General features: G+C 40.7%; 1 protein-coding gene across 1 annotated transcript; it reads left to right on the plus strand.

Moving 5' to 3' along the window:
- Positions 1-2,141: 2,141 nt before the first annotated feature.
- LOC123018216 (gastric triacylglycerol lipase-like) lies at positions 2,142-16,569 on the plus strand. The gene is made up of 10 exons (XM_044420074.1): positions 2,142-2,262; positions 2,525-2,643; positions 4,572-4,689; positions 7,191-7,389; positions 8,511-8,620; positions 10,645-10,781; positions 11,734-11,880; positions 12,383-12,454; positions 14,648-14,716; positions 16,310-16,569. The coding sequence occupies exons 1-10, from the start codon at positions 2,142-2,144 to the stop codon at positions 16,541-16,543; spliced, it is 1,326 nt and encodes a 441-aa protein (XP_044276009.1). The 3' UTR covers positions 16,544-16,569.
- The last annotated feature ends 5,626 nt before the right edge of the window (positions 16,570-22,195 follow it).

The following is a 22,195-nucleotide window of genomic DNA, read 5'->3' on the forward strand; positions in this document are numbered from 1 at the left end:
TTACCTTGGAACCCTGCACTGAGCAGGGGATCAGACCTGACCCCTTCTATTGGCCCCTTCCAACTCTACTGTGCTATGTTGCTGCTAAAATTATTCCCTTCGCTGTGAGCAAAATAGCTGGATGTTTTACCCAAAAGATCCTTTGCCTGTTAATACTTTGACAAGTTGGTCAAAGTGTGCCTTCATTTGCACAAAAATGGCCCAGAGCAATATTTTAATCATAAGATGTGGCTATTTATTTATTTATTTATACTAATTCGTTTATTTATTAATACTATGTATGCACCCCTCAATATTTTAGAAAAACCCTAAGCAGTTCCCATATAAATGCTAACATCATACTTGAAATTACATTTAAAATACAATTTTAAGAACAATATAATTGCAACAACACCACCACACTTGAACAGTAGAGCAATAAATTAGAAGTTTTCTAAATCTAGAAGTCATTTGGTGGTGTGGTATGAATGGGTAAGAAAGCATGTCCAGAACTCAAGGTAAATTTGACAGAAGAGGTGCCCTCTCACAATAATTTTCATTTAATCTGTTTGTCCCCTGACTGATGAAAAGATTATCCATTTTTGTTTGTTTGTTTGTTTAAAGCATTTCTATACTATTTGATTAGCATAGTGCTCTCAGAAAGGTTTACATCTCTCAGTTTAGAATTAACATATAAATTTTTCCATGAGTCTTGTGGAAGAGCATGGTAATTTTATTCCAATTTTCAAACATTAAAACTTACCAAAATGAGGAACAAACAGAAAAATTCAATTGTGGGAGAAACTGAAAAAAATGTTCATCCAGGCAGAGAATTTTGAACACATAGCTCTTAGAGGTCTTGATGAAGTGCACTGAATGTATGTATGCATGTATGTATACATGGGGGGTGCCAAAGAGTTCATGTCAGTAGGCTGTGAGGGACGGGTGCAACTGTCAAGGTCTCATGATAAGAGACAGCATATATAGCAAAGCTTAGGAAATACTGTGCTGGCACAGCCCCAAAAGGAAATTGCATCTTGTTCCAAAGGCCTTTTGTTTATGCCCTGTTGTGCTATAAAATGTGGGTCTGAAGAAGAAAGGTAGTCAAACCGTTGGGCTACCCCAACTGTCAGAGAAGCGTGCACCGCTGGGTCCCCCACCTCTGCAGTCACATTTGGGAGCTGGTTGCTGTTGCGTGAAGTGGTAAGTATAAATGATTAGAGCTATACATATTTGCCTATAGTTGGATGAATAGAATATTAGCGCCATGACAATTTTATTATTTATGTTATTATTAAAACATTTTTATGTGGTTGTGTTGTCTGTATTTTCCCCTCTCAAAGGCCCCAAATGTCAGGTCTGGTCAGGCCAGCTCCAAGCTACGTAGAATATTTTGCTACTTTTTAGTGATGACTTAACACCTTTAGTATAAGACATGTTTCTTTATTGGTGCCTAGTTTATCTGGATTGGTACCATTTGCTTAGGATTTAAAAAGTTGCAATGTGTTGTTAAAGGATGCCCTTGATCTTCCCCTCTGTGTAAGTCTAAATATAAGATGAACTGAATAGTAGAACAATTCATTTTCCAAAGCTAAAAGTCTTCGGTTGTGGTGTGGGTAAGGAAGTGTATGTCCAGAAGCACATCTACTTCAAAGCAGATTTTCATTTAATCTGCTTGTCCCCTGACTGAAGACAAGAATAGTCATTTCCAGAGTTAACTTACCTAGTTTTTCATGAGCATTGTGGAACACCGTAATGGTTTTATCCCATTTGTCTTTTTTGATTAGAAGTTACCAAAATGTGCACAATCGCACAATTTCATAAAGTGAATGCAAAAGAACAGGAATGTTCTGGTGTGGGTGAAAATAGACCCAACAGGATCCATCCATCCAGTTAAGCACTGAGGGCTTAACTCTTTAAGGTCTGGGTTTGATCTTCCATGTCTTCATCCATGTCTTTCTGGTGCTGAAACAGGACCATGAGAACAGTGAAAAGACTTCAGAGCTAGTGTGGTGTGATAATTTTAGAAGCGTAGGCTGGGGGGGTGGGGCTGGCAGATCCAGGTTCTCATCCCCACTTGCCCATGGAGCTCCCTGGGTGGCTGGGCCAGTCACTCACTCTCAGCTTAACCTGCCTCACAGAGCTGTTGCTGCAGGGGTAAAATGGAGCAACGGGAGCCACCTCAGGTTCTTCACGAGAGAAAAAAGGCTGGATATAAATGTGATATAGTCATCATTGTCATCCCAAAAAATAAGAAGGCCTTCACTTGGTACCAGGTTAAATGTAGGTGCCAGGCAAGCCTTTCTGTGAAGCACATTTCATGGCTGGGGTGTCACAATGAGAAAATGCCCTCAGCTCGCTGCCTCACATTCTTTGGCAGGAGCTCCAGCGGAAGAACTGCTGAGGACAAGCTGAGAGTCTAGGGAAGTGTAAATGGGAGGAGACGATTCTTCTGGTAACTTGGCTTCCTAGGAATATAATTCAAATATTGTTAAACTTTATGAAATTGTTCAGAGAATCATACTTGTGTGCTAATACAACATATTTTCAGGTAAACCAAAGATGTGGTCGATTCTAGTTCTCATGTGCTTGCTTAATGGCTCTCTGTTAATCCACGGAGAAATTCTCAGTGACCATGTTGATCCCGAAGCCACTCTGAATGCTGTAAGTGAAGTAAAAAAGAGAATATCCCCAAGGAAGAATAATGGAAAGCAAATTGGAAGCGTCTATCAGGGAGTAATTTGGTACATTCTGAAAGGGGGGTTGCCCAAGAACTGACCCCTGAAATTGCATGCAGTCACTCTAGTTATCAACTGGTCCTGTCCCATACCATTTCGATGCAGAGATAGGGATTTTACTGAAACCATTTCATCTGAGTGTCATTGTCAAAATTGAATTTTTGGGGGTATGTAAGAGAAATTGTGGAACTGCAGGCATGAACTTGCTCTACCCCCTCCCCTTTAATTAGTATGCACAATCCTCACAGCTAGGAAAAAGCTTGGGGGGAAGGTTTTTTTGGGGGGGTGTTGGTAGGTGGCATCAAGGAGAGGCAATTGTGCAAGAGGTATTGTGTCAACGGCTGGGCTAAGAGGACTTCTCTCACACAGGGGAAAGGAAATTTGGCAGCTGTTGCAGCCAATGTTGTCTTCTTCTTTCATCAAAAAGCTTCCTCCAAACTGTCATATTGCAGCAGGGTGACGTTGCAGGGCAGGAATTGGCATTGCTATCTAGAGTCCTGTTAGCAGTGCTGTGTGGCACCTGGGGGTCTTTCTGGTCCCTGGGAAAGAAAGTCATGTCCTCTCAGCCATTGTGATAAGAAATTGAGTAACATCTAGAAAGATACAGCACATCTTGAGATTATTTGGGGTGTAAGAGTCCAGCAATATTGCTCACTGCCATGAGCTGGTCCTTCCTTCTTTCCCTCTTTTCCTTCTGTTTAAGGTGAACTCTTTGAAGTACAATTATTCTATTGAAACTTGACAGTTTACAGAATAGTATGAACTGTAAATAGTCTTCTGCTAAAGCTGAGGAAGAGGCATTGGCCCATGTAAAGAATTCAAACTGAAAACTTCCCTCTGTGTCCCTCTGTTTCAATAAAGTTTCTGACTCCACGCTCAGGGTGGTTTTTGCTTCCTGAGGGCTAGATGGTGGGAATGCTGGAGTGGGTGCAGCGCACTTCTCCCATCCCCTCCTTACTGGGTCAAGGACTAGGTCTTGCATCTTCTCCTCTTCCGACCCTGAAAACCCTTCCCCTACTGCCAAAGCAAGCAGATTCCCATGCGGTGCTTGAGAAACTTCACTAGGTCACCTTGAATCAGTGAACTCCTGCTCTTCCTCTTGCGCCTCCTCCTCCTCCTCCGCCTCTTCCTCAGAAATGGACAAATCTATCTGAACAGTGTGTAAAGAGCAAAAGACAAGCCCACTCACCACACTCACCTGTGGCTTGGCCTCAGTCAGCCAGGCAGCGCAACCCACCCACTCTCAGAGATCAGGAAAACCCAGGCATGGGTTAGCCATCTAAATGGAGTCCAGGAAAGATATTTTTCCCCATGCTCTCCCAACTGGTCCAGGATGGGCATGTTCTCTGCTTTCTCTGGCACAGAATCTTAGGTGCACATGCATAAAATGGTTCCATTTATGTACATCACAACTTTAGTATGAATAAAAATAAAATAAAAGGGGAGTTTGTAGCCCAGGGGAACTGAAATTTCATTTGCCTATAATTGGAGCAGAGTGGGGATGATCCACCCTCAGACAAAATGTTATGTAGGGCTTCACCTTACATAAACCTGCATGGACATAAGTCTGCCCACTGGGCTTCTCTGTCCCTGTCCCTGTCCCAGTCCCACTGATGCATGATGCAACAGTACGTGTAAATAATAACTAAGAAATCAAAGTTCTGTCCTACTTATACTCCAAGGATCTTGTTGGCTTCTTCTGTCCAAATCACAAAACAAAAACAAAACTAGGCATTGTGGGACCTCTGGGGCCATGGCACTCACCTGCTCATGCCGCCTGCTGACACCTTTTATATGAAAATTTTCCACAGGATTTAAACACTTTTAAATTGATTTTCCTCTCCTCTTCTCTAGAAAGAGCTTATCACATACTGGAAATATCCCTGTGAAGTATATGACATTGTGACAAAAGACAAGTATATTCTTACTATATTCAGAATTCCCCATGGCAGATTCAACAGTACGCACACAGGTATAAGCTGGCTTTTGAAGTTCTTATCATTTCCTTTCGAACATCGTGACATTGAAGAATGACTATACTTTTTCAGCAGGAAATGTTATTTCTGCTGTTGTGCAGCTACAGACCACAGAATGAATGAGATGCTGTAAGCATGATCAGATGCAAAATTACATAAAATATGCATATGCTTATGTATATGTGCTTATACACATGCAGAAGTACTAAAATGTATTTGAATTTTAAAGGCAAAGCTTGCCAATGGATTTCTTATCCAAATAATCTCAAACAAAATAAATTATCCCATGAATGTGCTTCTTGCTGTAGATTATCCTAAATCAGTAGTTCTTCAATTAAAATTATTTTGAAATTGACTGGGGGAAAAAGAGGGTGGGTGGTAGTGAAGGGACTAAGCCCACTTCATCCATAATGTAGCCTTCCAAGATTGTTACCTTGGAATCTGAATCAGAAGTGGAAGGAGAGGTGAGTTTGGAATTCTTAACTGAAATGGCAAGGTCAGCAGGCCCAGAGATAAGCTAAGTGGCTGGTGAGAACCAACACACTTTTGTTTCAGAGGAAAGTGCTTTTGAGCAGGCAAAGTCAGAGAGGGATTTGTTGTTGCTGCTGCTGCTAGTCGTGAAGTAGTGTCTGACCCATCGCGACCCCACGGACAACATTCCTCCAGGCCTTCCTGTCCCCCACCATCCCCCGGAGTCCACTCAAGCACACACCAACTGCTTCAGTGACTCCATCTAGCCACCTCATCCTCTGCTGTCCCCTTCTTCTTTTGCCATCTATTGTTCCCAGCATTAGGCTCTTCTCCAGGGTGTCCTTCCTTCTCATTAGGTAGCCAAAGTATTTGAGTTTCATCTTCAGCATCTGGCCTTCTAAAGAGCAGTCAGGGTTGATCTCCTCTAGCACTGACCGGTTTGATCACCTTGGGGTCCAAGAGAGGGATAGATATATTTTAATCAGTTCTATCAGCTGGTGTCATATCAAAACGGCATACCAATTAAGTAGCATCTAGTGTTCCTGCCATTTGACCTACAGAAATCTTCCTGAGGGTGTAGCTAATTCCTTTTGGTTGGGAAGGGAGGAGGGGGATTCCATTTGGAACCAAGTTCTTATCATTAAGTCCTATTTCCCTATTGACCAGTATTGTTACTTTGCTAGTGTCTTTTGGTAACAACTCCTGTAATAGTTCTCTTTTGTATGACAAAACCAGCTTAACTGTCCAATTTAACATAATGAAGACTATAGTTAGTTTTGTCCTGAACTGTTTGGAAGGAGAAAAGATGTTTATATTGGCCTAGGGTTTTGCCAAGTCCTTTCCTGCACACATACACACACTTAAAAAGTTCAAGTTTTGCAGCAAAATTATTTTCAAAAGTTTGAAAAGAATACTAATTCAAAAGCAAGCCTGGAGCAAAAGAAGGGTTCACTCCCACTTAGTTTCCCAATGCCACTAAAAATCCTGCTCCAAATTTTAATCATTTTCCTTTCAGTTAATCACCTTATTCATTAATCATAATTGCTACAATTTAAACTTAAAGTAAAATAATGCATAATTCCCTTAGGGACATTTGAAATGTTTGCTTTCTGTCTAGGTGGTAGGAGGGATAAGGTCTGCAGGATGGTGCTTCAGAGGTAGACCAAAGCAAATATGGAAAAATATTAGGAAGGGAAGAACAGAGGGAGGGTAGAAGGAAGGAAAAGGCAGGTTTGTTGGTGGGAAGATGCAGCCAGGACTGGACAACATCGAGCAGACTGAGAGTCTAGAAGGATCTGGGCAAAGAAGCAGCAGAAGCAGACAAGGGATGCGAGAATATGTCTCCATTTTTGTTCTCTGGCTTCTAATGTTGTCTCTCAACTGCTTAATTGTCATACGTTGGGCAGATTTAGTGGGGGGGGCAGTACACAGGAAAGTTAATCTCCTTCTCAGCTGTGATCCCCCTGGAAATCATCCCCCTCCAATGGCAATTAATTTTAGAAAAAGAACCATCATTGACACAAGTGGGATTTTTCTCCAGCTTGGGGGATTTAAGGTTGACTCCATTCATTCATAGGGTTGTCATAAGCTGGAGACAACTTGACAGCATGTAACAGCAACAACAACCTCCCTTCCCTCTCAGCTGCAATTCCCCTTGAAAAAAATTTTCTCTCTCTGTTTATTAAGCTGAGGGAAAATGTTGCATTGGCACCAATGTACCCTTAAGCCTCTGGGGAATGGAACTAGGGCTGGAGATCCAGGGCTCAGGCCTAGCCATTCTCCAGGTCTAGGTGGCCTTACAAGCACTCTTTGGGATGTTAAAACTGCAAGAATGATAGTTTAAAAGAGTTTAATTGCAATTAAGAATATATCTCAATATGCACGTTGCATATAAGTCAAAACTTAGTCATATACTAAATAATAAACACTTCTTGGACTATCCACAGCATTGTTAGCGATAGGTGTGAACAAATAAGTCTGGCACTTGATAGTGAAATCTCTGAACATATTTCTGTCTTTCTTTCAGGTCCAAAGCCAGTAGTATTTCTGCAGCATGGCTTGCTCGTTAATGCTGCTAACTGGTACCAAAATTTTCCTCACAATAGCCTGGCTTTCATGCTAGCAGATGCTGGCTTTGATGTTTGGCTAGGAAACAGCCGAGGGAACAACTGGTCCAGAAGACATCAGACTCTTTCACCCACATCAACGAAGTTCTGGGAATTCAGGTAGCCTGCTTGTTTGCTGGTTGGTTTGCACAGCAAATATCTGTAGCCTGATAGAAGCATTCTGAATTGGGAGCAGATTTTGATCACTCTTCTGAGACAGCCCCATGTTGGAGGATTCTGTGTTGGTCTCAGCATCAGGTGTGCTGAAGATTGTTAAGACTTCTGCTCAATCTTTCTGCCTTTTGGAATTTTGAGAGTCTGTTTCACATATCTGCTATCAAACTTTTAGAATCCGTATTGTTCCTTGCACGCACATTGAATAAGCCCCAGAGCTTATGCATGAAGGCATGTCTTTCACCTAACTACAGGTGATCATGACAGATCTATTTGTCTGGTACTGGTTCTTTACTTTTGTTTACTGACATGCTTGGATTAACACTCTCCTCTGAACATTAACATGTTCAGAGCATCACTCAGTCACACATAACTGTAGTTAGATATTATACAAATAATGCCACATTTTCAACTTTATGTAGATGCTTGTTTTATCCTTTATGTATAAATAGATGGGCGGGGTTAGCAAACTGGTACAGTTTGGGGTAGGGGCTGGGTGTTAGAGAGTACACTGAGTGTCTTGCTTGCAGTGCTGTTATCTACATAAGCAAGTAAGACAGAGCGCCCAGTCCTTTCCTGAGCAAACTGATGAGCCTCAGGACTGGCTGAATAGAACACAGTGGAATCATAGAGCTAGAAGAGGCCTAGAAGGCCATCCGGGTTCAACTCCCTGCTTAATGCAGGCCTCAAGTGTCCCATTCAAATGCTAAGCAGGCCTGGCCATGCTTAACTTCTGAGATTAGGCAGGATCAGGCCCTTTGGGCTACATGGAAAGAGCGAAGGGGGCAAAGCAGGAAGGAGGTGCCAACATCCTACCTTGCCCAGGGTGGGGTGGAGGATGTTTGAAAGGCAGCTTAAATCGAGCTGCTGCTGTCATTGGGAGTTTGAGCCTGAATGAGTAAGGTAGAAAGTGGAGAAAGTAAGGGCCCCTTTAACATATGCCTCATTAAAATATAAAGTGTTCAGTGTGTTAAAAAAAAAAGTATGCAGGTTTTTGACATCCCTGTGTTATTCCAGCAAGGAATGTTGGCTTTAGTATCCTCTTTCAAAAAAGATTTTTTTTCCAGCTTTGATCACATGGCTAAATATGACCTTCCAGCATGTGTAGATTTTATTCTGCAGAAAACTAAGCAGCAACAGCTGTATTATATCGGCCACTCACAAGGAACCACCATTGGTAAGTTCAAAGGCATGCTGCATGGCTAACTTCATGCTTTTGTATTTAAGAATAGCAATTCTAAATATGATTACATAAAAATAAGGCCCGTTGAATTCAATGGATTGTATCAAATGTTGATCCTATTGTTTTAATGAATCTTTAAGGAGGATTAACATTAGTTATAGTTCAGGGAAATCCAAGGTGGTATGGTGGTTAGTGTTGGACTGGGAACCTGGGAAATCCAGGTTCTAATCCTCACTCAGCAACAAAACATTCTGAGGGACTTTGGGCCAGTCTTACCTTTCCTCACAAGGATGTTGTTGTGTGGATAGAATGGCGACCTTCGATTTCTCACTGAGGAAAAAAAGGCTAGATAAAAACGTATGTAATAATAATAATGAAACTTACATCTGAGCAAGGATACATAGTAGAGTACATCCAATTTATTTCAGGGGAACTTATATTAAAGTTTTGTATTTCTTGTCACTCTACACATCCAAAATGCAGTGGGATATAAGGATCTAGGAAATCATTTTACTATGCTAGTTTGTCTGAACTTTGGGTTTGTGTCCGAATTTGGCCTTTTTCCTAGATAATCAGGTGGCAGCTTTTGCCAGATGCATCCCCCCGAAGTTTAGCTGGTCCTCCCAGCAACCTGGAGACTGTGGTTCTGGCTGAAATGAGATATGCTTAAATTATATTACCTTTGGGCTGCTGCAATGTGCCAGATATGGAGTAGTCTTTGAAAAGTGCCCCGAAATGTCAGCTGGTCCAGAATGCAAAGGCTGCATTGAAGAGTGGGTGCTTCTGCAACATCAACAAAGCAGACAAATGAGGCACATGTCTTCCTGAAATTTAAATATACTAATTTGCATGGATGGATTGAAATATATTTAGATAATTACTATAAGTTAAACAGAAATATACTATATCTTAGTGGAGAAGACTCTGACTGGTTGAGCTGTGTGTTTGCTCAGTCTGCTGTCCAGGTGCTGATTGGCAATTTCAGAGCCTGCATTCTCCACTCTTAAGGTTTTTCCCTTTAAAGTTGCCTTGGACTGGACATACCTTCAAACAGAGGATGTCCTCAAATTGAGAATTATCTTCTGACAGGCCTTCAAACAGAAGACTCTCTTCTGTAGAACAGGACACATCACCACCATTTGTGGTTAGTCGCAAAGTTGAGTCCAACCCATTGTGACCCCTCGGACAAAGTTCCTCCAGGCCTTCCTGTCCTCCACTATCCCTCAGAGTCCACCCAAGCTCACACCCACTGCCCCGTGACTCCATCCAGCCACCTCATCCTCTGCCGTCCCCTGCTCCTTTCGCCCATCACCACCATATGAGGTTACAAACAAACAAAGTGTCAGGAGCAGATTCCACTGCTTACATGATCATAGTTTTGTATCAGTATTGTAATTTAAATATATTGAAGTACGATATTTTTAAAAACCCACTTCAGATCAAGGCATAATAGCTGTATTATTCTGCAGAACAAGTAAGAGAAAAGCTGGAATCTATTCCTTATACAGTTCAGAATTTATATCCAGTATAATTCTATTAAAAGGAAACAATTTTTAGAGAACTAATTAGCACAAATGTGCATTAGTTTAGTAGAGTGATTCTGATCTACTATTGAACTGGTTAAAAAAAATCCAGTTCCATTGATAAGGTTAAGATGGAACAGAAGATGCCTGACAGAAGAGGCTGAACAACATCCATCCATCCATCCCTAACTGCAACTCTCTTTATTCCCAAGCACCACGGACGCTGGCCGCACTGGCTGGGAATGGTAGGCGTTCGGTCCAGTGTGTTTCTGCAGTTTGGCTGGCAGAGATTGAAGTACTTTTAAAATGTATTAATACCAGGATAAATTATCACTTTGAAGTATGACTTTGAGTATTTTAAAAATTGAAAGGATGATTTCTGTTAATCTGAAAAAGTTAACAGTTTTCCTGCTATTGTTCAGATTTCCCCCCGAAAATGACAGCCTTGCTTTCTTTGAGTTGAAAATGAGTTTGCTCCTTTTTTCTCCCCTTCAGGCTTTATCGCTTTTTCCACGAATCCTCAACTGGCTGCAAAAATCAAACTTTTCATCGCCTTGGCTCCTGTTGCTACAGTTGGACATGCCAAAACACCTCTAACAGCACTTGCATTACTTTCAGAGATAAATATTAAGGTATGTGCCTATGGTTGCTTAGTCTTGTGAATGTTCACCCTACAGGTTTGCCTGTTGTGTTGGAATCTGGCCCTCATCTGGGATGCTTGTGAACTTCTGGCGGTATTTCAGCCCAATGGCTGCGAGGACAAATGTGCACTAGTAGCCAACTTTGAGCTGCTTAGCTGGGCAGGGTGCCAGTTTAACTCAAGGCCATGGGTAGGGGTGACCCTTTGGTCAGATAAGGTACCAGAAGATGGAGGTGTTCCTTTCTATCCTCTCTTTGTCTCACTCAAATGACCATTAGGGCATTAGGAATAGTGAGGCCTGCTTCCCTTACTGCATCACCTCTGTGTCTTGCCATCTCTTGCATTCTTTGGTGTGACAAGTTTGCACAAGAAAAAGGCCTAAAACTGGCTCATGCTGGCTGGGGCATGCTGGGAATTGTAGGCCTCTTGTCTGTCTGAATTCACATAGAATTACACCTGTAAGGGGACTTTGTCCAGTGCGGACTTCTATGCCCTGTTCTGTACCGAGCAGCCAGATGCTGTTCTTCCCATGTGCTCATCCTGGCCACATGGCTTTCTAGATAGAATTAAGTGATAGAAATTCTTATTAAAATATAACTTTCCCAACTCACATTTAGGGCATTTGTTTTCTGTATTACTCAGCTACACTCTGCCTGAATTATTTGTCCCCAGAGACATGGGAATAAAGGCCCACAGGGCAATTCTGTGCTAACATGGTTCTCCCAAGTACACCCAATATTAGTGTCAATATTCTCCCTTGGTCCCAAAGTCTATTTCATTGCAGGGGTGCTTAAACTGGAGACTTTTGCTGGGAATTATACAAAATATAACTTGTACCATTGTTTACAACTTCTAAATTTTGAATACAACAAAAATAGCTCCATTTGCAAAAATGAGAATAATGATAATTCTGTATAGTTAATACACGTCTCTGAAATTTACAGATCTTGTTTGGAATGAAAGAATTTTTGCCAAAAACATATTTTGGTTCTATACTTTCTGCTCACTTCTGCAGCCAACATGAGTTGGCTCCTATTTGTAGCAACCTCCTGTTCATACTGTGTGGATTTAATGAGGACAACCTAAATATGGTGCGTACAATCTTTCCATATGCTATTCTGTTTTCTTTTTAAGAAATACAGTGTGAAAGTAGGGTCAGATCCAGATTTATGTTGGGTTCTTGCAAACGACAGATCTTTGAGGTGTTCCATAATAAAGAAACTACCTGCTCCATGTACTTGCTCTTCTTGAGCTACTTGAATAGCCTTGGTTCAGCTACATGCTATTTAATTATGGTAATGTGTAATTTTACCCTTGATGGAGGGAAAATGTTTAAAGTGTTGACTTGGAACTCAGAAAATCTGGGTTCCAACCCCTCCTCAGTCATGAAGTTTACTGGGCAACTTTCAGTCACTGACTCTCAGCCTAACCTAGCCCACAAGATTGTTGTTATGAGGAGAAAATGCAGAGGAGAGCCATGAAAGCCATCTTGGATTCCTTACAAGATGGACAAAGGTGGATTATCCATGTAACTAGTAACAACAACAACTACTACTACTACTACTACTAAAAGAAACTGTTTTAACATTTCAGAGCCGAGTAGATGTCTATGCAGCTCATGTCCCAGCTGGAACATCAGTACAGAATATGATCCACTGGAAACAGGTAAACACTGTGAAACCAAATGCAAACATAAGGCATAATATAATACGTTTCAAACAAATGTAGGTAACTTTTTTAATATCTAAGAGTTGGTGTCCTTCTGTTAATTCTGCTCTTTCAAATATAGGTTATATCTGTTCTGTCCTCCAGCAGAAAAACCCCTTGCCCATTGGAGATACAAGCCTAACTTTTGAGATCAGTTCTTAAAGCTGCCATCCACCAACAATCCCACTTCTCATAGTAATATCTCAGTTGTGCATATATTTGTTGCCCTTGAACCTGTGTAAAGGCAACAAAAGGGACTAGGTTCAAACAGAGAGGAGCTATTTGTGTCTGAGCATTTTGTCCTGCCCTTAGCCCAGTGTATGTGATTGAGCTGCTACATGATTAGCCTCCAGCCAGTTATCAATACAAGCCATATCTGGGCTGTTTCCAGGGTCCCAGAAGTTGATCTCCCTGTGCCATGTGCAGCCTCAAGCAACAATTTGAATTTCCCACAATGCTTCAGAGCAAGACTTTGTTAGGTGTTCTGGGGCAGTGTGAGAAACTTAAAATGGTGTCCCATTGGCACTGCTGGTGGGTAAGCCCATGGCCTTCTCTGTGTAGAAGGAACTACTCCATGGACACTTTGCTGAATTCCTTCCACTTAACCCTAGAACCAGTTCTTGGGTTCTATGGAACCCAAGTTCCAAATTGGTCTATGGAAATTTAAAGATAACATCGAGGCAAACAAGCAAACAAAACAAAAAGCAGACCTTCCAGTTGAATTCTGTTAAAGGAAGAGTATCATTTCCTTTTGACACACTTTGCCCTGTTTTAAGCAATATACTAATACTGTCTTTTAGGCACAATTTTCTATCCCCACTCAATGCGTGACCTAAATATTTGAGCTGCAGTTGGCTCAATATTAACAGTGTGATATTGATCATGAGCACTCAGAAGTAAGTCCTACTGAGTTAATAGGGCTTATTCTCTAGTAAGTACACTTATGACTTTTGGGCTTTCCTAAACCTTGTGACAGAATGCCTCACCAAAGACTCCTGATGAAACTTGGAAGTCATGGAATAACAAGAGTAACTGGTAAAGAAACAGAAAGCAGATGATGGGAATAAATAGTAAAATCTTCTAGGGGTGGGATGCAAACAATGCATTCCCACAGGGAGCTGTATTGGGACTGATGCTTTTCAACTCATTCATAAATGAAGTACAATTAGGAATGAGCAGTAAAATAGTTAGGTTTGCTGATGACACCAAACTATCTAGATCAATTAAACTAAAAAAACAACTGTGAGATCCAAAAGGATCTCTCTAAACTGGAATACGCATCAAATGGCAAATGCAATTCACAGTATGAAAATATAAAGGGCACTTTGAGTATTAACTGATGGGATATGAGCTAGCATTGACTGACAAAGAAAATGATCTTGGGTTATGGTGGACAACTGAATGAAAAAGTCAACCCATTGTTGTACTGTGAAAAAGCCGAGCTCCACATAAGCATAATTTGGGAAATTATCTTTTTCTCCTTATATTAATCTATGGTGCAACCAACCATAGAATACTGTGTACACCTCCAGTTGCTGTAATAAAAATTGATATTGTACAGCTGAAAAAGTGCAGAGAGGGGGCTTGAGCTTCTAAACAGGAATTTTCAACAGAAAATGAAGACAAAGAGTCTTTAGAAATTCGGGTGCACATTCTCTGTTTCAGAAGCCCTGGAGTGCTGTCGATGTGTGTCGACTAGCACAAGCCAATTTCCTTTTCACACATTCTTCACCTAGCCTCTTCCATTCACTCAGTATGAGAAGGGCTCCATGGTGTTAGCAGAAACAGGATGCACCTCTGACCTTGTTGCAAAGATCATATGGCTTCCTTGCACCTGCTGCTCATATGTTGAGTGGCAGCTTTTTCAAAAGGGAATCCCATGTTATCCATAGATCTCCATGGAATTGGGAACCCCAGTAGTGCCTGGATGTCAAATCTGGAGCCTTCTGAATAATCCTGAACAGTGCTCTTCACCTCTGTATCTATGGACCACACAGGTTATACCCGTTATCTGCATATAAAGCAGAGGGAACATAGTTTGCTGCTACGAAACAAATGAAAAATATTTGCTATCAGCCTTCATATTTTCCTAAGGAACTGTACTTCTTGCAAAAAATGCATCATACATTTGAGATTATTTTATGTTTGCAGGGCATCCAGAGTGGTAAGCTCAAAGCTTTTAATTATGGACTGTTCGGAAACCTAGTTCATTACAATCAGGTAAAGCATTTCCCAGGAGATGTTTTGTTTTATTTAAGTATAGTATAGTGTTATTACAGATTACTGAGATCAAACCTGAATGCAATGTTTGGAACAACTTTACTTAGATCAGACACAAGTAATTAGAGCAGCAGAACAGGAGCTGCTGTGTTCAGCATTAGCTACTGCTTTTGAACCAGGCACAAAGACCACTCCATGGCAACTGCATACGATAGTCTAATAATAAGATTACTAGTGCATAGGAGTTGGCACAGATGGCACATCAGCCAAAGCTGGTCATACATCGTTTGAGCCACTGAGGTCATGTGAACCTCTAGTGACACCTATGGATGCAGGAGCACTGCAGATTAGATACTTTGATCCTTCAAAGTGAGTGTGACCTTATTCAGAACAGGTAAACAATGCAGTTACTGAACTTTGCCTTGTCAGGGCTCAGCTTGAATTTGTTTGCTTTTATCCAAGCCGTAACTGTATCTAATCACCAGTTCAGTGCATGATTCATGTATTATAGAAAAATAGAACTGAAAATGGACCTTTCCCCATATATTCTAATGACTACCCCCAGTGGCTTCATATAAATGTTTGGTGACAGAATGACAGAAATGATATTGGTGACAGAATAGTGTCCCACAGTTCAACAGCCAGCACACTCACCCAATGTTATTTTGTGGAATGGACTATGTTAGTGAAAGCCAAACCACCATAAAATGGTGCTCCTATCTAAGGAGTTAATTTAGGAGGATACCATGGTCACTAGTATCAAAAGCTGCTGAAATCCAGAAGAATTAATAAGGTCAAATGCCCATTGTTTCCCACCTGAAGAATGCTACCTGTCTGGTGACACAGGACAAGGCAACGTATTGCAAGCCTCAGCAGATTCTATGTTTAGGTTAGCATGAAAGTGAGTGATTTTATCTCTGAAATGTTTGCCAAACTCATCACAGCAGCTCTACAAGACCTTCAGCAATCAATTCCCTGGAGTAAATAAAGCAACCCCTGAACCACTTGGAAAAGCTCAAGCTTATCCTCACTTATTTGAGGATATGATGAAAGCAGTAAAGTAAACCTTCTTTGCTGACTTCACTGTCAAAGCATAGACTCTCACGCATGTCAAATCATGTTTACATTGAGTCATACACCTGTTCTGGTCAGTAAACCAAGGTGTCAAAGATGGAAGTCGGGAGATATTGTGTCAGTTTGATAGCACAAAGGCCTCATACAGAGAGGGATGACATCATAAGATTAAATGTGTCTGTAAGTGGTTTGATGATATAGTGATTTAAACACACACACATATCCAGATCTGTCCCATTATGCCCTGAGACAAAGATCAAGTGTGTTGGACCACTGATAATCTAACACATTTCCATGGTTCTCATGGAATCTATGAAGTCCCAAGCAGGTCCTGTTAAGACAGATCTAGCATGGATATAGAAGTTCTCCAGGAGTTATCCATCAACATTGCCTATACCTGACTAGGTCTAATTGAAGTCAAATAATATCTATGGGGGCTGAGGCTGCCTGCCCCTGAGTATAAAAAGACAGTATTTTTCTATTTCATTTGGATTAATTTTTGTTCCCCATTTATTAAAGATTCAGCCTCCTGAATACAATGTGAGCGACATGAATGTACCAATTGCGATCTGGAGTGGTGGAGAAGATTGGCTTTCTGACCCTGAAGATGTTGAAATCTTAATTCCCAAATTAAAACATCTCAAGTACGCCAAGTTCATTCCTGAGTGGAATCATTTGGATTTTGTGTATGGTCTTGATGCACGTAATAAAATGTATAATGACATCATTAAGATGTTAAAAGGGAATGTGTAATGATATGTCACTTAGTAGAAGGAACTCATCCATTGTTTTGGCTACTGGTCTGATGTGTGGGTTTTTCAGAAATAAAGTTACTGATTACTAAAAAAAAATCATATGAATAAATATTCTGTAAATTCAGATTCCAGGCCTCCAAAATGGTTTCATATATATGTCAGTCCAACTGGGTTTGATGCATATTTACACATTTTCCTAATTATTTCCATTATTTCTCCCATTTTTGACTTGTTTGGGACGGCTCATCATATAATTGCATGTCACACTGGAAACTGTCACCCTAACGGTACAGACCTGTCCTGCCTGGTACATAACTTGCTGCCTGGGAATGCATGGCAGCAACCACAAAGAAATGTTTCTGGTTAACATATTCTTCCACAAGCAAAGGAACCATAGACATGTTGATCCATTTAGGGAAAAAATCCAAAAGCCATTGTCAGCTCTGGGACATAAGCAGCAGGCATTTACAACTGGAGCCCAAGAACCAGGGTAATGGGGAGAGATAGAGGCCTTGGCAGAATCTAGCTGGACCAGAGTCAAAGTCAAAACACAAGCAAGGGTCACACACCAAGACATGGTGGGAGCAGGGACAAAGGGCACAGCCAAGAATTGGTGAGGTCAGGTTCTAACAAGGTATGGTAGGACCAGAGGCAAAGACAAGGTCAGAAACAGGCAAGGATCAGATGTCCAGAAAGGTGTGATAGAACCAAAGGCAAAGCCAGGAACTGGGAGGAGTCCATGAAGACCATGCCAGCCAGAGGCCAGATCAGGACCACAAAACCCATGTTGCTGTAGTGTTGCTGAGCAGCCTTTGATACCCAGCCTGTGGCTTCCATCTGGTTCCTGTTGTTGCAGCAGCTCTAACCCCTTCTAGCACTCACAGACCTGATGGCAGTACCACAAGGTGCATTAGGGTGTGATGGGGAGCTGTGATGCTCTACAGACCTTGAAATTCACCATCTGGTAATATGCTTGTTAGGACCTTAGATAATATCACAATGGTGATATTTGAGCTTTTCTCATGACCCTGCCCTGAGCAGCAGCAAGAAGTCTGGCACTGCCCAGACAAGGAACACCCTGCCCACTCTCCTGGAAGAACTCAGCAATGAGTTTGTCAGGTATTTGTAGCCACCGCATTCTTTGATTTTATATGGCTCTCGTGCTCAAGCTATGGAGCCCTCACACCCTGGCCCTAAACCCAGCTTGCTACATTCTTCTCAGGTATCCTGCTTGCTTCACACCCAGAACTGCCAGAAGTCATTCAGCCTCAGGTTCCCCTTCCTCAGAGACACAGAAGCAGTTGTCTTCAGGCCATTCCCCAGTTACCACCAGCCTTTGGCTTCAACAGCCTCAGGCTAAGCCAGTAACCTGAATTTCGCTATTTTCTACTCAGCCACATGCTTTCTACACTCAGAGTGCTCCCTAATATGGGGTCGTTCCCTCCCTTAGTCACTTACTCTCATACTAAAGTTAAACTGTAACATTAAACAAGTTTATTTTGGCAGATGTCTTTATTTTTTATCAGATTTATTTATTAGATTTCTATCCTGCCTCTTTAGCCAACACGGGTCTCAGACGAAAACATAAGATAGGTTCAGTTGCTGACATGGCATATCAACAGTTCCAGCCATTTCTCTCTAGGCTGAGGGGAGTGCTGTGGTCATCCCTGTGCACTTTGAGTCATGCCTTCGATGCCTCACCTCCCCAACCCAGAATAGCAATAAAACCACCTCTCACACGTCACACAGGAATGCCTTCAGTTCATCGTGGTATCTTTAATACCGCACCATTGTTATGTCAGAAAGGGTGCCTTCATTTTATAAATGCATGACCATCAAATGAACAAGTGCTATTTCTTTCATGGCTTTTATAATGAAAACAAATGGAATGAAAAATGAATGGGAATTCTGTGCTTTTTTTCATTTGTTTCTGATTGCTTTGTATTGAAGGATTTGGCTAAAAAAGTCTGTACAGTTCACAGAAAGGTTATGGGTATGGGAGTAAAAGACTAATGACCAGTATAAAATAAGGTCCATAGAATGGGGTGGGGTGCTTTTTCCTAACCATATGAAATTCAGCAGGTCTGATCTGTTGGAGGGTTAGTGACCTCAAAATTTCGTAGGGTTACTCACCCTACTAAATATAATTATATTTATATTATTATAATATAATAACCCCAATTATAATAATAACAGCAAAATTTCATAACAATAGATCTAGAATAGAAGTTACTAGCAGGAGAAATGCAGCTTAAAGCAATGGGAAGATTATAATTTTCCATACAAGTTTAATCTTTGGTCCAAACTCTTTGGAATTTGGCTTGTGTAATACTTTAAAAGAGGAGGACAGGAAATGCCATGCTTGTTTGTATGGCAAACACCAAAATTAAAGGCATGCACAGACTAGCTAGTAAGCAATGGGAAATCAATGCAAGTTAGAATAACAAAAAGAAATGAAATGGTAACAAATAAATAATGAAACGAAAACAATTCAAATGATTGGAAAACAAAATTAATGAAACATTCCTGCCTCAGTGCAACCTTAGAAGGGAAGGTTTCAACAGTATTTTTTGAAATTTTTAAAACTGCACATTACAAAAACAATGAAAGACACCACTAGAGAAGAGAAAAAGGAATAAAGTTAAAATATTACAAATGTTGATTAACCATTTAAAAGATCCATAGCATTGGTTACAGTTATGTATTATCACCCATATGTATCACAGGACATGCTACCATTATTTTAAAAAATATACTTAAACAAAATCACCCCAATTATCTATATATTGATTCATTTATAGATTATAACCAAAAGTAACCAGTTCAAAAACTGAAAGTTTCATTCAATTCTCCATCCATTTTATCATTGCAGGTGGCCATTTATCCTTAGTGTTAGTCTTTTAGCTGTTGAAAGGTTGTAGAAAATCCATTTAAACTACCTTGCATTGAATTCCAAGATAATACAAAAAGAACATGTGTATATTTAAATATTAATGAACTTTCCATCAAAAGATTTATCAAAATTATTACCTTCTCCCAAAAGAAAAGTGCCATTGGGCACTGCCAAAACTTATGAAGAAGAGAAGCAATAACAGAATTGTAGCTCCAGCAATTGGCCAATTTAATTAAGTCATTTTCAAAGAGATGTTGAGGCATCCAATATATTTAAAACATCATCTTTTGTTGAATTAAGTAGCATAGCCTGAGATCCATACTCCCTTGTGAAATAAAGAATTCAAAAGCAGTACACTGGTTCAGCAAGTTGGGGTGCTCCAATTCAATATTCCATTCTTGGTTAAGACCCTGTGTATCATATTTATTCAGTAATAATAGATATTTATCCACATGAATTACATCCTGATGTAACTGTTCATCTCCAGTCAATACTTCTCAGACACAGGCAGATCTGAAGTTGCAAAAGCAGCAGGACCATACCAGGATTCTAATAATGTTTCACTTTGCATACACTGTAATTTGCCATAGCTGGCAATTTATATTCAGCACACAAAGCATAAAATGGGAGAAAATTATTGTCTGGACTGACAAGGTGGTGCAAAGTAAAAATCAGTCTGTCCATTCAAGTCCACCAAACAAATCTTTTCTTGCCAATTTTAGATCTGGATTTTCCTAGATGCGAAAATATATGCCACAGGTCTCTGCCACAAAAGGAAAGGGCACATTATCTATTTTGTTGCAATGAAAGCCCAATAAAACCCAGTGGGGAAGAGGATCCAGAAATTAAAATTCCAAAACTGATCAGGGAGAGGAATCTAATCTAACTAGAAAATTCCAAAATTAATGCAAGTCAACAATAGGAACAATGATATAAAGAAAGGCCAGGGAGTCCAAATTCACCATCTTTGATCAAAAGCTGCATGTTTTTCAAGAATATTTGTGATGGAGTGGAACCCCCTAAGAATTATCGAAACAAAACATTTAGCTTCTGGAAATACTTGTCAAAGCTTCAACACTGTAGCCACTCATCTTGGAACAATACAGTATATGATCATGATAATTATCTTCCACAGTGCTTTTTTTGTAAAAAAAAAAAGGGGGGGGCGGAACTCACGTCTTGGGGTCACACTTTTACACAATGGTCGCCGCCGGCAGTAAACACTCAGCGTGCGATCACATGACTGATCCCAAGCTGAGCAGCGTCCCAAGCCAAGCAGCGCCCTCACAATCTGTGCCAACAATCAGCGCCAACACACAAGCAGCCCGGAGGCACTATGTTAATGATTTTTGCCACCGACCTGCTGCGCCCAACAGGGTGATTCACAATCACTTGGAAAGATCCATCAAAAAAAGGTGGTGGAACTCCGTTCTGGTGAGTTCTATGACAAAAAAAAGCCCTGATCCTCCATATTTAGCCATATCATTTAGGCACATGGTATTATCCATGCATTTTTTCTCTTTCAGGTCCATCATTCTTTCTGAAGAGTCTGTTTGGAGAAGCTTTAATCTGGATCATCAATAATCCCAACAAAATCTGGCTTGTGCTAGCAGATAATTGCTGTGATGTCTGGTTAGGAAAAAGCTGAGGGAACTCTGTCCAAAAGAAACATGGCTTTCATAAATTCAGTCAGACTGTTCCCATTGCCAAAGCCAGTCATTCCTATTTACTGTGTTTAGTCAAGGCCTATGAAAAATGGACAACACAACCACACATGCCTCCCCAAAGCAAGACTAAGAAAAAGGTTGTTCAACTTTTGACAGCTTGGTCTGTACAGTAATAAATAGAGGGTGTTTGCAGTTCCAAAGGCACATGCAGAAGGGCAAAAGTAGATTAATTTATACAAAAATGGAGAGGATAGGTTTTTTAAAAGAAATCTGTAGATTCCTTCTACACAGACACAGTATTTTAAGATGTTTGCCACAGATGCTCGATCTTTGCAGATTATTGAATATTGCTATGACATTGTAAAGTCCACCCAGCTCTACATTCTGTGAATAACACACCCACAGCTCTTTATGCAACAGAGTGATGAACAAAGAAGTCTCTGAGCATACCCTGCAGCGCATAATGGGTGCAATTCATGGGAATCCTTTGTGTGCATAGAAGATTGTTCCAGAATAGCCCTTACTACATTGCATGGAATGTCTGAAACATGCATGCCAGTCCTCTCAGATGTCCTTTAAAAAAGAGGAAATTTTATGTCAAGTTTTAAACTGCAACATTATCTCTAGGCTGTAGTCCCTTTAAGCATGACATGGATGGGGAGGAGGAATGGATCTATGAGGTGTTCCATGGAACCACTACTTAAACTGGGCCCTCACTGATTATCTGTGCAGTGTCAGTGTGCTGGGCACGGATGCCTGGCACGCTGATTCTGCAAGAACAGGTAAAATGTGGAGTGGAGCTTGGGAAAGGTTTGTATACCTGATCAATATCAAGTGTAAATCAGCTATGACCTAATGAAGAAAAGCAGGTTAGAGCAAAATAAATGGAGATGCAGTTATTTTAAAACACAGAATCTGGCTTCCTTGTTAGAGGAAACCACATTTTCTGTCATTCATTATTAGAGCTGGCAGGAATTCATCATAAATGCAGCTGGTCTTTTGTGTACGGGCTTTGGTGTTTCTTTGATGTTTATTGGCAAGAGTTCTCAGATGGTTTTGGCGAACCACTAGTGATGTTGCCAAGTTTAAT

Source organism: Varanus komodoensis, unplaced genomic scaffold (genome assembly GCF_004798865.1).
Source record: "Varanus komodoensis strain SLA01 unplaced genomic scaffold, ASM479886v1 scaffold11, whole genome shotgun sequence".
NCBI classification, from domain to species: domain Eukaryota; kingdom Metazoa; phylum Chordata; class Lepidosauria; order Squamata; family Varanidae; genus Varanus; species Varanus komodoensis.